This window comes from Monodelphis domestica, chromosome 6 (assembly GCF_027887165.1).
Source record: "Monodelphis domestica isolate mMonDom1 chromosome 6, mMonDom1.pri, whole genome shotgun sequence".
In the NCBI taxonomy this organism is placed as follows: Eukaryota; Metazoa; Chordata; class Mammalia; order Didelphimorphia; family Didelphidae; genus Monodelphis; species Monodelphis domestica.
Window position 1 is genome coordinate 137,675,438 of NC_077232.1, and position 17,886 is coordinate 137,693,323.

Sequence of the window (17,886 nt, forward strand, 5' to 3'; positions counted from 1 at the left end):
CATGATTTGTTTAGCCATCAACAACTGATGGGCACCCTCTTACTTTCCAGTTCTTTACTATAACAAAAGTTGCTCTGGATGCTACACTTATGCTCACACATATCCCTTTTCTCTTTAATTTCTTTGGAGTTATTGAACCTTATGTTTTATCAGTGGACACAAAGGGGCAAAGGATTTGTTCTAGATTGCTTTCTAGGGGGACCAATCTGTAACTTCACCTGTAATACAAAATGATAAGAAAGCAAATGGCAATTATTAGATGGGATTTGTATTTTTCCCATCTAATAATTGTCATTTGCTTTCTTATCATTTTACCAGTCTGAGGGATAAGAGATGGCCAGATGTTTTACCTTGAATGGACCAGTGGCTTGGATGAGCTAATTCTTGTAAGCTTTAGATAATGACTACTCTAACCCAAACCTGATTCCTGATCTCATTTGGGAAGCGCCCCTTTCTCTGGACTTAGTTGTAAATTATAGACAACATGACCATTTGTACTTTGTCCAAAGCAAAGGAATTTTTCCAAAGCTAGATTATACTATCTCAAATCATGTCATGTGCCATAGGTTGTTGATAAAACTTGATTTAAAAGTGTATATGTGTTTTATAGAAATACATTTCTGCAGTGGCTTTGTAACATAACCCTTTGAAGGTAGAAAGGAAAAAGAAACAAATCATCAGTTTTTCTACTTTGGGTTAATTGAAGACATTAAGACTTCCTATTTTCATTTATCTTGTTATCCCCATTATTTAGCACTAGCAGTATAATAAAAATGTTATTTTTATTTAGCACTTGAGTCCCTCATTTGAAAACAGTTGTATAGAATAGGTTTAGTTTCCTTTCAGTTATTTTCTGTCTAATTATCTTTTGGGCAAATTGCTTGTGTATTTTCCTGTTCTTATGTAACTGTGAATATATTACTGCAGCCTGTTCACACCCACCATGTGCCTCTCTATGGTCCTTGGTGTGTGTGATTCTCATTTTTAATTCTTTAGAGACAGTTGTGTTCTGTGTCTTACCATATAGTAACATGTTAGTATTTAAAAAGATGGACCTTTCCTTTCACAGGAAGCTCGGGGTCACTAAAGGAGCTTTTAATTTTGTGAAAGCAATTCAGCCCACACTCCATCTCTTGTTCAACTCTGGGCCCAACTCATTGTCCATCTGGACGGTCTGACCCAGATGTACACACGGCTGGGTAAGCTCTAAAGGATGTCCACTGAGATGCATGTTGAAATCTGGGCAATAGACATTCTTCATGCACTTGGTCTTCTGTGACTGGACAGGCTATTAAAAAAAAACAACAACTCTGAGTGATTATAGCTCTCCTAAAAATTTATAAGTGGTGAGCAATGAGGAACTCTGAAGAACAGGAATGGACACATGGCAAGCCAGTTACTCCAACAGGATATGTGGTGGTTGGTAGTGAGGAAAGCTTTCAGCATGTTGGGTAGATAGACATCTCCCTCTTTGCTGCCAACTTATGGGAAGGGAAGCCGTGATCAAGAATTCACTGGATTGCTGGAGATGACTCCCAGAATGATGAGAGCATACACAGATCCACTTTAAAATATTTATTAAGGTCCTACTGTGTGCCAGGCAAAGGAAACAAAAAGGCAAAGAATTTATAATCTTAATAGGTAAGGTAGGGATGTTAGCAGCCTGCCTCGGTGCCCTCCTTAAGGAGTTGTTCCTTGGAAGGAGGGTGGGGCCCCAGGGAACCAGAAGTCCAAGTTTCAGAATAAAGATGTTCCTTAAACATTTAGGGGATTGCAGCTCAATTATACCTGAGAATTGATGAGCATTTAATTTATTACAAATAATGAAATCCAGGCTAGTTTGGCTTAATTATATGAGCACAATAAGGCAAAGACTTGAATTAGTTTAGTAGCCCTAATAGCTGCTCTGAAAAGAAAACTAGACAAGAATAGGCTACTTGCAACACTAACGGAGGGACACCCTGGTGGAGCTATTCTAACAGCAGCTCCAGGGCCTTAAAAGGTATGTTTGGGCAGGTATATTGAACCCTCTTCAACTATAACTGTTTTTGACTTAGAAATGTGGGATTCCATTCTTAGTGCCATTGCTGGCAAGTGTGGGTATATTTTCCCAGCATCATAAATTGTTAGTTGTATACAGTTTCTTAAAGAAACTATTCAATGAACAAGGCACTTTAGGCTTACTTTTTTTTTTGCCTATGAACATACTCAGTGCCAGATCCAGGAGGGGTGTGGGTGTGTGTATGTATGTATTCCCGCTGAACATGACTTGGAATTGGGAAGATGTGGGTTTGAATCCTGCCTCTGCCTTTTAGCTCTGTGACCCTGGGCAAGTATAGTGCATATAATCTTGTGTTACTTACTGCATAATAAAAAATATTTATTTTAAGATACTGTTTAATATTTATCATAGCTTTTCTCCTCTCCCAAATTATTACACTTAAGGTTTTGGACTATCAGTGATCAAATTGTAATGATAATTAAGATATTTACATAGTAAATAAAGGCTTTCTATCAAGGAGTTAACTTTAAATTTTCAAATAAGTCCTAAAGATGATGACTTTAGAATGACTTACATGAAATTTTTTCTTTATTATCCTGTATAGTACCTTCTCCAAGTAAATTCCGCTCTCCTGCAGCACCATCTCCTTTGGCACTCCGACAGCCAGTGAAAGCTTTTAGTAACCATGGTTCTGGCCCTGTTGGTGGTCAAGAAGCAGCACAACTCACTCAGCCTAATTCTTCACCTGGGCCCCCTGTCGTTCAGAATGTGGTCTCACCAACCCCTGCCAGCAGCATCAATAGCACTACTCTTACTAGACCTGCAGGGACCACAGGAATGAGGAGTGGCTTGCCCAGACCTAGTGCCCCTTCTGCTGGGGGAATACCAGTGCCTCGCAGCAAACTTGCACAGCCTGTTCGCAGGTAAGTGGTCCATTTTGACATAAAAATTCAGCTTGTTAAAAATCTACATGCTGAATCATAGGCAAGACCTAAAGCAGCAGTTCTCAACCTCTCAATTTGTAGCAATGAGAATACATAATGCATATCAGGTATTTACATTCCGAATCATAACTGTAGCAAAATTACAGTTTTGAAGTAGCCACCAAAATAATTTTTTGGTTTGGGGTCACTGCAACATGAGGAACTGTATTGCGGGGTCACGGCATTAGAAAGGTTGAGAACCAGTGACCTAAAGATATAGGAGTCTGAGTTTAGCTTTTAAGCAATATAAAGAGCTTTTCAAAAGCTTTGGGAGCAATGTGGAATTCTTTAGGATTAAACCAATGTAATTCAGAATAAATTTGGATCATTCACTTGGAAAAAGTGATACTACATAACACACATTTGTCATATTTGTTTATTTTGAAAGTCAGAATGAATATTGTTTATGATGTTTCGATTAAAAAATTGCAGCTAAATCTTTCACTTGTTTATTTGCAAATTTTTTGTCCCCTTTCAAATTGCTAATGATCTCTTACTTGCCAATTTCCATTATCTTTTCTTGATCAACTCAGATAATATGACAAGTGCTATAATTTATTATTAATAATTCTCATCCTACTTGTCCTCTCTGCAAGATTTCTCTCCTTTGGGTTTTGGGGACATTAATAATTAATCTCAACCTTTCTCTTGATTCAGTCTGTCCTGGACTCTATCCTTTATTTGTTCTCATCCATGTCCATGGATATTATTGCCATCTTTATGTAGACTATTATTTTTTTTTTAAACCCTTACCTTCGGTCTTGGAGTCAATACTGTGTTTTGGTTCCAAGGCAGAAAAGTGGTAAGGGCTAGGCAATGGGGGTCAAGTGACTTGCCCAGGGTCACAAAGCTGGGAAGTATCTGAGGCCAGATTTGAACCTAGGACCTCCCATCTCTAGGCCTGGCTCTCAATCCACTGAGCCACCTAGCTACCCCCTATGTAGACGATTCTTAACTTCTGCCTCCATAGCTGTATATGTATATGTGCCATATTGAGCCCTCCTCTCAACTGCAGAACAGCATCAACAACTCTCATGTCCTGTAGGCATCCCACACTCAATGTGTCCCAAACAGACCCCCTATCTCCCCCTTTACTATGAAGGCCATTACCATAGTTACCCAGTCTGCCATCGTAGTGCCACTCCTTACTCTCCCATACCCCAACCCTATCCAATCAGTTGCCAGTTCTTTTTGTCTCTACAACATTTCATTTGTATATATTCCCATTGTTCTATTCACACAATCACAACTCTGCCCATTTCATTTTAGGTCCTCATGACCTCTCTTCTAGACTTTTGCAATTGCTTCCTAATTGTTGCTCTCTGCCTGAAGTCTCTCCTCAATCTAGTCAGTGCAGAGCTGATGATGTCACTCTTTGCCCCCAGAACTCCCCTTCCTCACCCTCCAGCAGCTCCCATATAACCTCTCAGATCACATATAAACTCCTGTCTGACATGGTAGCTCTTCACAGAGGAGCTCTCCTTTTCCAGTCTTTTTACATATATCATTCCACTCCATACACTTGTGTCATCCTCTCTATATTCTGAGGTTCTCCCTTATGCATGAGTGCTGCTCTCGCTCCTCATCTCTTAGATTCCCTTGTTTCTTTCAAGACTCAGTTCCACCTTCTGCAGAAGACTGCTCTCCGTCTCTCCAGCTGCCCATGCCTCTTCTCCTCCCACTCCTCATCCATATGCCACCACCCCTCTGCATTAGAATGGAAGGCAGACAATTATTTGGCTTTTTCTTTTGCCTTTGTATTCCCAGCACTTAGCCCATTGCCTCACACATAGTAAGGGTTTGCTTAGTAAAATGCTTAATTAATTAATATAAAACTATATTTATAGTCATTTCATCTTATTTGATTAAGTAATGTATTTATAAACGTGGAAGCCTGTGGGGTTGGCAGAGAACCATATTGCAGGTAGTCTTAATAAAGGTCTGATTTTATGTATGTAATGTAGAGAGAGTACATGCATTTCAACTTTTAATAATGGTACCACTTTGTTTCAGATCACTGCCAGCTCCTAAAACATATGGTAGCATGAAAGATGATAGTTGGAAAGATGGCTGCTATTGACCAGCAGAAATGAATGCAGGGTCCTCGGCTTTATGGACGTCCCTTCACCAGACTAAAAGACAACTTTATATGCAGATGCTCCAGATGTTGACTTTGGGATCTGTAAAGTCCCAGCCCTCTCTGTCTTAATTAGCACAAACTGACAGAGATGATCAAGCAGCACTTTAATGACATTTAACATCAGCTCTGTTTGGTAATCACACAATCATTCTCCATCGAATCACTTTTAGTTCTGTTTACTAGAAAACCCAGTTAATTTTTGAGTATTTGACAGAGGCCAATGTCTGGGCAAAAACCCTAAAAGATGCCAAAGAGTTAATTAATGCCCATTTGCATCCAAGAGTGTGCACCTCATTGCACAAGAAATATGGTATAGTCAAGCTATCCAAAACATTCAGCCTATTCTAACTTTATAAAAAATACATTTTTCCCACCAATAAATGTGTTTTAATGAGAATTAATGTTCTGATTATAATTGTCTAAAAGTGGTGTTTTCACTAGTATTCAAATTACAAATTGAAAAGCGTTTCAATCTTTTAAAAATAGTACCTTTATTTAAAAGCACTCTAGCAGCTATTTTTTGGAGCTATATTAAAGAAATGGTTTAACCCTAGTTGACATGGCATCATCTGATCCTAAGTTTCGGATGTAGCTAATCTAGATCACCACCTTGCACAAGATGGTATTCTAGCTTGCATCCTGCATGTTGCATCGACATATCAGACTTTTTGTTGCCAAAAGGGCTTCGTATCAGTTGTACAATCTTTCCAAACTTCATAATTCCTGGCTCAGGAAAGATGGCCTTTGCTATTGAAGCCAGCTCATTAACATGCTATTCACCATTACAGACCTGAGAAGTAATTTTGGTAGTTGTATTAGCAGGTTTCCTTGAAAGAAAGAGAGCAAGTCGTACTGTCTATTCATTCTTATCACACCTCAGTGCTTATGGCCTGGAACAAAACTGTATACAATAACAGCAAAGGAAAAATCTATGCATTTACACAAACTCTCTGGACATGGTAGTTGTACTGTTGATACCAAATGACACATATAGTTATGTTTCATGGTATGAAAAATAGCTTGCTGAATGAATCCTGTTTAATGTTGAAATTTCTTTTGGAGATGTTGTCCCTTAGAAAATATATTCTGCCTTATATCTGTTTTTACATTATTGCTAACATTTCAAAACCTGCTACGTATGTTTACAAACTTGTAAATTCTTCCCACCTAATTGGCTATCAAATTTACCCTTGGTTTCACCTACCTGGTTGCCAGACAAAAACTGCTTTACAGGAAACTTTTGGTTTTTAAGCCATCCCTACCCACCCCACCCCACCAACTCCTCACTTCCCCTCAGTAGTTTTTAAAAACTGGGACTTTGGTAGCCTAAAAAAGATTTAGATAACCAAACATAAGTTTTATTGTCTATTAAGCAAAGAAGTAAGCTGGCCAAAGTAAGTGGAATAAGAGTGAGAGGACCAGTGGGCAACGGAATCTTTTGTTTTATGGATTAAAAAAGGACAAAATACCCATTAAAAATCCCCATTCTATAATACCTGTAACATCACTGTAGTTTGTTATCTTAATGAGCAACAGAAAGAAATTTGGGGGAAGAAATTTTATCCTTTTAATTCCAGTGAATACTTAATAGTGGTAGAGTACCATGGTAGCATAGGAACACCACAAGATGAAGAGCCATGAAATATTATGTGCCAGAGGCAAAGGATAAGGCAACTCGAAAGCACCTGATGAGAGTAGCTCAGATGATTCTCCATACACTTGTAGGCTGATTTCATGCGGCTTGTCCTACCTGTAATCCCTTACTTCTAATACTAAGATAAATGTAACTACCTTTTCCTAGGACATAGCCACAAAAGAGATTTCAGTATTGAATACACAGAACCAACGGCGGCAGAAGGGCTCCAACTACCAGACAACTTTCCCTCTGAGCACTTTGCTAACATAGGCCATACATCTACATGGGTGATGTCACTTAATAATTATATAAGCATATAAGTGAAAGAACTAGCTATTGCCATAAAAACAGGCCTGTTTGCAGTGCAACATTGCAAAAAAAAAATATGCTGCAGTCTAATAGGAATTTAAATTGATTATGAAAAAATTAATCTTTCAGTTTGAAAATGAGTTTCAAAAGGAATATTCAGGTTAACTTTGTTTTTAAGTGGCTGCATCTGAAAATATATATTTTTAAAATTCAACTGCTTCATCACTTATTAAAAATATTCTGAACTTGGGTTTGGTAAAGCAATCTTTTACCTGCTGTTCTACTACCACAGACATTTGGCTTCTGGTTTCCTGAAGAGAAAAATTGATTTTTTTTTTTAATTAGGAAGCCTTTGTGCACTGCCAATTTTTCTGTTTGGGGAAATCTAAGGATTCTCTGTGGTTAGACTTATGGAAGAAATGTGGATTTGATAAACTAGTGCCTATGATTTACTTAACTTATGTTTGATATATAGTAGGTAAGGGTTTTATGAATGTGGATTATTTTTTTTGTGCCAACAGCTCTGAATTGTCACTTATATGTAAGCAGAAAGCTTTGAGCTCTGCTTCCAAAGTTATTTAATTTTTCCAGTGTTTGAATGTTATTTTTTGTAAGTGTGTTAATAAAAAGTGTAAAAATTAGAAAATATAAATATTCTTAACTCTTAAGCATTTGCTGGATCATTTTTCTATAAAACTTATTTGTATAATATAAAACACTCTTAAGGGTTGACTTTTTCTTCAGTTATTAGACCCTGGAATCACATTTTGTAAAAAAAAAAAATGGGGACCATTCATAATTGTCAGAGAATTTTTAACGTTACTATCTCAGCCAGTTTCCATGCTGATTTTATCACTTTTATAACAAAACATTTTCAAAAAATCTAATTGGATATGTATGTGGCCCCTGAATATGTGTATCTGTAGTATGATCCTAGACTGTGTATGTTTAAATTAACTTTTTATCGAATTGACTGTACAGGTGTCCATTTTTGACATTATGCATGGTCCTTTTAGATCACATGAAGTTTGATTTGCAGACGTTTCTATAGATTAACTTGTATATGTGGTTGTCTCCTTAATAAACAGCCTGACCATAATGCTTACTGTTAAATTTATACTCATTTTTGCAACTATTTCATCAGTACCTAAAAGGGGTGAGATTCCATGACTTTTTGAACACAAAAGTTAGGTCCTTTGTAGGCTATTCCATTTTCGGTGTCATTTGTAGTTGATGTCCAACTGATGGAATGTATTAGAGCAGGAAAGTGGGCTTCAGTGGGCATCAGAAGTCCCAACCACACTCTTTGTCAGTTGTGGAGTACACTGAGCCTGGTTCCTTCATCTGTAAAATTTTTGAGGATTGGACTAGAGCCTCTTCAGTCACTGGGAAACCACTCCATGTGCAGCTTACAGACTGGCTTGTTCCTGAGTGACTTCTTTTTGCTCTGTGCAGTTATTTGCTTAATACCTGCAAGCTTCTTTTATCAAATGAAATTATAAGTATTTCAAAGTAGAAACCAAGGTAGCTTTCATATTATATCTATCCTGACTACAGTGTAAATTCACAAAGTACTTTTCAGTTTTACTCTGTTCTGGCAAAGGAAGTAGAATAAGTCAAAACTTCTTTTTTTAACATCTAGGAAGTTCAAAAGAAAGGTGACAGAGAAGTGGTTTGGCTTGGAGGTGAAGCCATTTAAACCGAATGCTTAGGAGCAACATGACATGACATGTTCCTACAAATCTTGGGCCTAATCTTTTCAATATTAATATTATCAGGTATCTGTGTTTAGAGGGCTGTCAGGAGAGCAGAGAACACCAGGAATTAGAAATGAGAGGGGAGAGATGGAGCTCCAGTTTAGAACAGCTTTCCCCAAGTGAGCTGACAAACACTTTTGGGTATGGAGTAAACTCATGGGGCAGAACTGAGGCAATCGGCCCTGCTGCCTGTAATTTTGTAAGCCCGACATTCAGAGGAACAAGAATTGCTACCCAGAACCATCGGGAGAGAATTTGGGAAACATGGAGGATGGATCTGCAAACCTGGGATTCACCAGGATTGGGGTTACAAATCCCGCTTGAGGAAATGGTACAGAAGGGTTGGGGGGCATTCCCAGAAGGGCCACTGGAGACTTAACATGGCTGCCACAGAATCATTGTGTTTATGAAATGCCTTGCAATACTGGAAAATTGTCTATAAAATGATTTGCTGTTACAAAGACTGCCATGCAGGTTGTGTCAAGCATGACTGACTCAAAAACTAAGATAAAATTCTTTTCTCCCAGTTCCTGGTATTTTCCCAGTAAGGGCAGAAATGCTGACCTCCCAAGAGATGCAAATGCGAACTTCTTCACACTTGTGACAGACCAACCAACTGAAAGGCTCAGGCCTGACCCCTGCTTAAGTACAAATGATACATCCAGGAGGAAAGGAGACGGGCGTGTCTCGCTTCTCTGGAGTGGGATAAACTATCCGAAAGGTCCTTCCCCACATTAAGGTCCATTTCTGTAATACAGGCCCAAAGGCCATACGGAAGGCTTAGAACAGGCACTGGAGACGGGACTGGAAAGGGGCGGAGCTCCCTAGGAGGCTCCGGGACAACGAGGGGAAACGTGGGTAATAAAAAGGGCACTGAGGTTCTGGAACGCTTAGTATGAACTGGGGACCCAGAAGAAAGGGAAGGATTTCAAGAGGTTCAGCACTGATTCATATGCTCATCTGCTTAAGAGGCCACTGTGGGAGACCAGGACAGTCACAGGCAGAGCAAAAGCGTAATTCCGAGGGGGGTTGCAGGTAGTTGGGGAGGCTGCTGCTTCTGAAGGGGACACTCGACCGAGGCTAGGAGGGGAGCCCTCCAGGCATAAGGCCGGGCCTGTGCTAAGGCGAGGGGGAGGAGAGTGCGCTGAACCACCGAGGGCCAGGCTGCCTGCATCACGTGGGAAAGGCCGTGACGTGGAACAGCCACCGAGGCAGGTCGAACCCGGATTATAAAGGATGTTACATGCCGAAGAGAGAAGTTGTATCCTAGCTGTAACCGGGAGCCACTGAAGCTCATTGAGTAAGGGAGTGGCGGGACCAGCTTGTCCTTTAGGACTATTACTTAGTGGAAGTCGGTTTGAAGGCCAGTTAGGAGCTGTAAATGTAGACTAGGCGGTGAGGACACCACGAGCTGTGACGGTGCCAGGCGCAGGCTTCTCACTGAACATGTGAGAAGGGGCTGACTGGAAGGAGATCTCTGTGGAGCGCTGGGGTAGGAGTGGTGGGAGGACACACTGCCTCCGGTCCCACCTAAGCACTCAGGGAATGACGGGAACCCCAGGGAGGGACCACGGCTGGACGCCTCGCCATTTGGGTAGAGCTCGGGACACCGGGAGGGGGCACAGAGTGCGGGATCCGGGAGCGACGCCAGAGGCCGGACCCAGGAGTGAGACGAGGCCGATTCTTAGCGATTTGGGTGAGAGATGGGAGAGGAACGGGGGAGAGAGACGTGGGCATGGGAAAGAGCCTGAGGAGAGGAGCCGAAAGCCCACGAGGCCTGGTGGCACAGAACACGGGGACCGGACTCTAACTTCGGGACACTGGAATAAAGACACGTGGGGGGGGGGGGCGGAGGCTGCGGTTCCGAAATGGAGAGTAGCTGGGAAAGGGAGCTCCTGGCCAACGTCTCCCAGCCTCCTAAAGTACTAGGGGAAAGCTTTTGCCCAGCGGCCCCAGAATCTGGGAGGGGCGGGGTGGGGGATTGGTGGAAGGTGGCTTAGGATCCATCGGGAGATGAAAGCGCTGCGGAGCCAGCGAGTACCAAGCCGGATCTGAGGGCCTGAGTCTGGCTTCCCGGCCGCTTCCGTCTACAGAGGCTGAGCGCTGAGGGGTTCCCGGGGGTCCGTTTGACAAAGCGGGAGCAGTACCATGACGAGGAACACGAGGATTCCTGAACAAACGTGCCAATGAGCTTGGAAGGGGGAGAGGGCAGGCTGTGGGCCCAAGACCTCCAACGAGGTACAATTCACAAGGCTCCCCAGATGACTCCCCTCATGTGGGCTTCACAGGCCGCCTGGTTGTAGTAGGAGGGCTGCGGGTAGAGAATCTGTGTCTGTCTTAATCCACAGAGCTGGCCGTGCAACTCTGGGGTTGTCCTTTAACCTTCTAGTCAATGCAACAAGCCTGCCCTGTGCCGAAGGCCGAGGCGGGGCTCTGAGCACAGGCCCTGAAGGGTAGCCTTGGGAGAGGGGGTTTCCTCCGTGGGAGTTCTCTCGGGGACTGAAATCACAGGCCCGCTCCCTCGGTGAACGTTGTTATTCGGAGGGATAAAGTGGGCGTTTCTGGACTGGAATGGCTATTTTCTAAATAAAGAAAATACCGTATTTCACCCTATCAGTCCCTGGTGTGACGCTGGAGCCTTGCACATGCGCACGGCCCTGCCTCTCCGGACCACAAAGAGAACCCGGTTCCTCGATAAACCCAACCTGCATTTTAAACCGGGACACTGACTTTTTCGAAGTCCTTAAATACTTAACCATCGCCCTACCGGGGCTTAGCCGGAACCCCTCTGGCGGGAGCTGGCCGGAGTCTGAGCGGCTCATCTCTCCCAGGCTCTAAAAAAGTCACTTCCAGGCTTGTGGCTGCTGTTTATAGAAAACTCACGAGAGTCCTTTTAACCTTTTGGAAAACAGTTCAACGATTCGAGGCATAAAGAATTCCAATTCACCAGCAACACAACCCTATTCTCTGCCAGAGCCCCGCGCCTGACCTATCTTATCTACCAGGAATGACGAGGGAATAAATGGGCGGGGGGAAATGTTTATTAAGCACCTGCCATGGGCCAAAGAGTATCTCATTTAGTCTTCACGGCACCCCTGAGAGGTTGTTATTCCTACTTCACCCTTAAGGAAACTGAGGCGGTCAAAAGTGAAGTAATGTGCCCAGGATCTGAGGCCAGCTTTGAGCTCGGGTGTTCCTCACCTGGCTTCCTTTTATTTATTAAGTGGGCTGGGTAAAAACTGTAAAAACCGGCTTTCCTAGAATAGGCGAGCCTGGCCAAACGCCCGGGCCTACTATCCGCAGGCCCTCCAGAACCCAGCTTGCTTCCTCCGAGTTTGACAGTCCTAAGGTGGCCTCATGGCCACACTCTGCACTGCTAAGTTCGAAGCGAAGCCATCGTACACAGCACCAACCCGACAGCCCGAAGTTCTGCCAGTGTCCCATCTCCGGGCCTGCTCTCTACCCACTGAGCCATGGAACTGCCCCAGGAGGCTTTTATTTTTAAAGAAACATTTTCTTTTTGCCCACCTTTTAAGAGCTTTAAACTACACTGAGATTCTTGGGGCATCCTTTGCAAGAAAATATATTTTGTGTGCATGATCCTATTTTACAGGGGAGTGTGTGAAATGTAAATAATCACTCCCCATCCCACCAGGGCTTGCCTTGGCAGCCTCATTCTGAGCCCTGGTCGCTTACTTCAACACTGCAGTCCTTGCAAAGCAGAAATTCCCTTTAGCCATAAGTATCCAGCCATCGCATCGGAACTGTTGGCGGCAGTTAAGATCACCAGCCGTAAATACCTATTCAGGGCTAAGTGGCTCAGGAGATAGAGAGCCAGGACTAGAGTGGGAAGAGCCAGGGTTCAGATATGGCCTCAAACACGTCCCTAGCTCCCCGGGCAAGTTGCTTAACCCCCATTCCCTAGCCCTTATTCTGCTTTGGAACTGATTCTTCATGTGGATTTTAAGGCAGAAGTAAAGGGTTTTAAATGTAAAAACAAACAAGTGCCTTTTGCCATACTGTGCTCTCCCCCAAATAATTAGGAAGTAAAAAGATGAGTTATTTTAAACCATAGACAGAAGAGGATAAAAGAAAATAGAAAAATAATTCCAAATGGAATTATGGCTGCTTTTGTGTCCCAGGGACACTAGCATCACAGGAGTATTTAGTGATCAGTTATTGCAGAAAATAGGGCTCAACTCCAAAATTGTTAACACTTGGAAGAAGGATTAGAACCCAGTGCTTCATCTAATAAGCAGGCTTGGAGCCTTGGAGGTGCTTCTAACTGCTTCTAACTTAATACCTTAAATAGCTGCCAGGAAGATGGAGGTAAAACAGTGTGAATTATAGCTAATATTATGACAAGTAAATGGCTGCTTTATAGTGTATCAAAGAGACTAAAGAGAAAGGAAGCTTTGTTTGTGCTGACATGTCCCCCAAATCCACATCCCCAAGTTCAGAGCACTACAAGGCTGCAAAGATCCTCACATGGGGTAATAGCCGTGGAGAGCCTCAACTTGTAGTCAGGAAGACCTTCATTCAAACCAAGTCTCAAACACTTACTGACTATGTGACCCAGGGCAAATCAATGAATTTTGCTCTGCCTCAGTTTTTTCATCTGTAAAAGAGGGATAATAATAGTTATTAACTCCCAGGGTTGTTCTGAGGATAAAAAAATGATATTTATAAAGTGTTCTACAAACCTTAAAGCATTCTATACATGCTGTTATCACTGCTATTGTTATATACTCATGGGAAAAGATGTTTTGACATGAAGCAGTTCCTGAATTGACAAAAAAAAAATTAAGAAAAAGACCAAAACCACAAAGAAAATTGTACTAAGGCTTGAATGTTTTCAGTGGCAGAGCTGGGCATGAAGATGCATCAGCAGCATTTTGAACTGGGAGGCAGCAAGTAGAGAAAGAGTCACATAATCAGTTAGTTCTAAGCTTTGTCTTTTTTTAAAATTGTTTTCATAATTAAAGAATTAAAATGTTAAATTAATCATTTTAATATTCTTTGTCCTTACATTTACTCTTCTTGGAGAAGAAAATTTTTCTGTAAACTAAGCAAGCCATAATTATGTAAAGGTTTTCCTTTGTAGAAAAAACTAATGAATGGCCAAGATAGAGGTATGTACTAATTTTGAGGATGACCACCTCTTGGTGTGAACAGGGGTGAGGAAGTAGAGGGGGAGGCGGGAGGAAGATAAGGAGTGATGTCAGTTGAGGAGGGGAAGGAGTTCTCACTTTTTTATTAGGAAAAAAAACCCTTTCTTTCCATCTTAGAATTCATATTAAATATTGCTTCTAAGGCAGAAGAGTCGTAAGGGCTAGGCAATTGGGGTTAATGGTTTTCCATTTCCCTTTCTAGCTCATTTTACAGGCTCCGGGCCACACAGCTAATAAGTGTCTAAGGCTGAATTTGAACTCAGGTCTTATTGACCCTGGCTCTCTAAGTGGTCCAGTCCTAACGTATAAGAAACAATCATGCCGGCATTCAGCTAATCTGTGGTGAATTCATCACCTACAAAGCTCTGTGTACTTCAGAGTATTGTCTTAGTGCCTGGCTACTTGGGTGCCTATTTAATAAAGACCGACATGCCCAATAATGGGTCTTTAAAGGAATAGTCTATTAAACTGAGAGAACTGACAGCCGGAGAGGTGCTGGGAATAATTCAAAAGATAAGCTGTACAGAAAAGCTCTGTATGGAGTGATGTCTTTCTAGAAAACTCATCCCTGAATACTCCAGTGAGGCCAATGTCCCTGGCGTACAAGGGCAGCTGAACATTACGCCTGTGTCTTGGTAATTATAGTAATGACATTATGACTGCAATTTAGTGCACTCTGTGCCCTCACACCTACATGAAGGTTGCTCATCCTTTGATCTCAGGGCTGCCACCGACGGGTTACTATTCTGCAGGCTCATTTACAGCACTGTGAGAGCCTTCATTTACCACCAACCTGTTTTCCACCTTGCCTTAAGTACTGTGGATCATTTCACCCCAACCGCTCACCTCGCTATCTCGGAAGAACCCAAAAGGAGCCAGACAATAAAATCGAGGCCTTGGAGTTCCTAGCAAACAACATACGGAGCAAGCCGTCCAAAATCTGGGAAAACAAGGGAGGTGCTCAGAAGAGGGAAAGACAACCCTGATCACCATAGGGAGGGCAGAGAATGAATTTTCCACTTTATACTGGCATATGTGAAATTAGCTTTAATTTAAGTGCTGAAACACGGTCATCTCATTTAAATGTTATAGAATGGTCACTGCCAAGATTTCACAGTGCATTTGAATGGCTACCCTGTATAGGACTTGTCCAAAAGCATGTTTATTTGCCCTGGACAATCCAGATGGACAATGAGTTGGAAAGGAGGAAGAAAGAGGGGGCTGAACTGCTTTCAGAATATTGTAGAGCTCCCCTATATTGGCTCCAAGCTTTCTCTGCTGAAGACATTGCTTCATACTTTCATGCTTCCCATAATAGCAATGGCCCATCCTTCTAATACAAATATTTTCTCTGCCAGTCAGGAGTGGGATCTGACTGTGAGGACACTTCCAGCCTGGGTGAGAAATAAACTAATGGTGTGAAAGCAACTCAAGGGAGGGAGGGAAGATTAATGGACTGCAAAAACAAACATGTCAACAGTGTGACATGGTAGCCCAAAAGGCTAATTCTATCCTAGGCTATATTAGCAGTAGCATAATGTCCAAAGAAGGGAGGTGAGAGTCCCACCATCAAAGTCATACAAGCAGTAGTCACATTTAAGTACTAGTTACAAGAAAATCCTGCTTCTGGAATTCCCTAAAAGTCGCAAACTCTGTGGGCATTTGTTTCTTACAGGCTAGACAGCCTCTTATTTCCTTTCAGCTCTAAAGTGATGATCCTATGGATCTTGTATGTTTAACTGAGGACAGAAGGCTGGATTTAAAGCAAGGAAAACCTGGGTTCAAATCCCATCTCTGATAGTAACTAGTCACATAGACAAGTTACTTACTCTTTGTGAGTCTCAGCATCTTTATGTGTGATGTAAGAATAAAATACTTGTGGTTCTCACCCCGTCTGGGTCCACAGGATCAAAGATTTGGAATGAGATGCTTTTTCTGGTCAATCAACCGCTAAGGATTTATGAAATACCCACTACTCAGTGGCCATTGTCCTCGGTGCTGGCGATGAAAGAAGAATAAATTAAACAATAACTACTGATGGAGAGCTAACATTCTCAAGGGAGAAATAATAAGGGTATGTGTGTACATACACAATATGTTGTTGTTATTTATCCTTTGTATTCAAAAATTACAAAGACATCACAGTGTTGGAGTATGAGTGATGTCTTGACCTGTGCATGAATTGGATTTAAGCAAGGCAGAGTTGCACAAAGCCATCAGACTCATTCTTCCAGAGTCATCAAAGTCAGTAAGACCAGTAATGGCCTGGGATGCAGTCAATGACCTTGGCATCTCTGATGTCTGACCAAGCTCTAAGTGCTCTGCAATAGTTACTTCTTCAGTTTCTGTGGTTGTTGGAACTGCTCTCTTAGGTCCTGAGAAACTGAGGAATCTGAGGAACATCTTCACATGTTTGGGGTACCCATCTCACCCCAACTTAATGATGGGTTTGAAGTCTGTCAGTTATCCTCAACCTGAGTGAGCCCACCTGCTGAGATGAGTTTTACCAGGTGTGATGCTACTAGTAGGAGTCACAGGTGAGAGTTGGGGGACAGGTGGTATAATTTTTTTTAAACCCTTACCTTCTGCCTTGGAATCAGTACTATGTATTGGTTCCAAGGCAGAAGAGTGGAAAGGGCTAGGCAATGGGGGTCAAGTGACTTACCCAGGGTCATACAGCTGGGAAGTGTCTGAGGTCAGATTTGAATTTAGGACCTCCCATCTCTAGGCCTGGCTCTCAATCCACTGAGCTACCCAGCTGCCCCCAGGTGGTGTAATTTTTAAAGGGATTGTAGAGGATGGAAGAGGTATGGGAGATAAGGAGGGGTTTTTAATAGGTAATGAAGGAGTTGAAAGGATAGAGGGAATAAGGTTGCTGGTGAGGTAAAAGGAGAGAGATACCCCATGCTGAGAGCCTGTCTTTGAAAATGGGGTTCCTAAATGGACCAACTATGATAGCCTGAGGGGATGTCTTCTCTATTGATTGATGCTGAAGATACCCCAGAGCAGGTAAGCTAGGACCCCCCTAAACCCCCAAGGGACAAGTCTCCCTCTGGACCAAAGTCACCTGGCAGGGGTCCGATAAGGACCGTTTATGGTTGAATGGCTATCCTGAGTTTCTGCTCCCTCTATGTCCCCCAGAAATGACAGTCCTCTTATCTGACTTCAGGTTATTTAAATAAAGATGAATTTAATAACAAGTTTGGATAGGGAAGGTATCGGGGTAAAGGAAAGCGAGGTTCCCTATCCTTTTTCCCAGATTGGGTTTGAGTCTCTCTCAGCTTTTGAACTGAGGCCAGGCCTCACAGGCTGGTGGAGGGTTTCCTTATTCCTGTCTATGCTAATCTGTGCTAGTTTTCTTAAATGCAAAGTCTAATTTAGCATTAGACAGCAAAAGGAAGAAAAGGTTCTGACCTTCAGAGCTCCTGTTTTTTCAGGCTGACACCCCTATATACCAGCCTTACAGTTCAAACTGCTCCCCGTAAATCCTTTTGTTCGATGACATGATCACAGGAATCCAGGTAGAGCACACAGTTGGGAAAAGTCCAGGAATAGAGGTACTTCTATGGAGACAGGGAGAGAGTTCTCCTTCCAGTCTGAGGGCCAGGAAAGAGAGACCTCCAGAGTAACTGTCACTCTCCAACTTTCCTCTCCCCTCCCCCAACTGTCATTATTGTCAATATCTTCACTCCAACATTTCAACTGCTGTCTGTTCCACCTCAGTGGCAGAAATCCAGAGTCTGATTCAGTTTTCCTTTCCACAGTGGACACCAAGATGGACGGGCAGCTCTAAAAAGGGCTCGGCCACCCCTCACACCAGAGGTGCTAGTACTCCCTGACCACATACATATGTGTACATATGGAATAAATACAGAGGATAAATACAAA

The 17,886-nt window shown here is 42.4% G+C and overlaps 1 protein-coding gene across 2 annotated transcripts in view; it reads left to right on the forward strand.

Annotated features, from left to right (window-relative positions):
* The window catches only part of SLAIN2 (SLAIN motif family member 2), a 71,711-nt gene extending 63,542 nt beyond the window's left edge, over window positions 1-8,169 (forward strand). For both annotated transcript variants that reach the window (XM_003341426.4, XM_001372105.5), the window contains 2 exons: window positions 2,607-2,925; window positions 4,999-8,169. In XM_003341426.4, the coding sequence (XP_003341474.1) occupies window positions 2,607-2,925; window positions 4,999-5,065 (386 nt within the window). In that variant the 3' untranslated portion in view covers window positions 5,066-8,169. The remainder of the gene's footprint in view (window positions 1-2,606; window positions 2,926-4,998) is intronic.
* The last annotated feature ends 9,717 nt before the right edge of the window (window positions 8,170-17,886 follow it).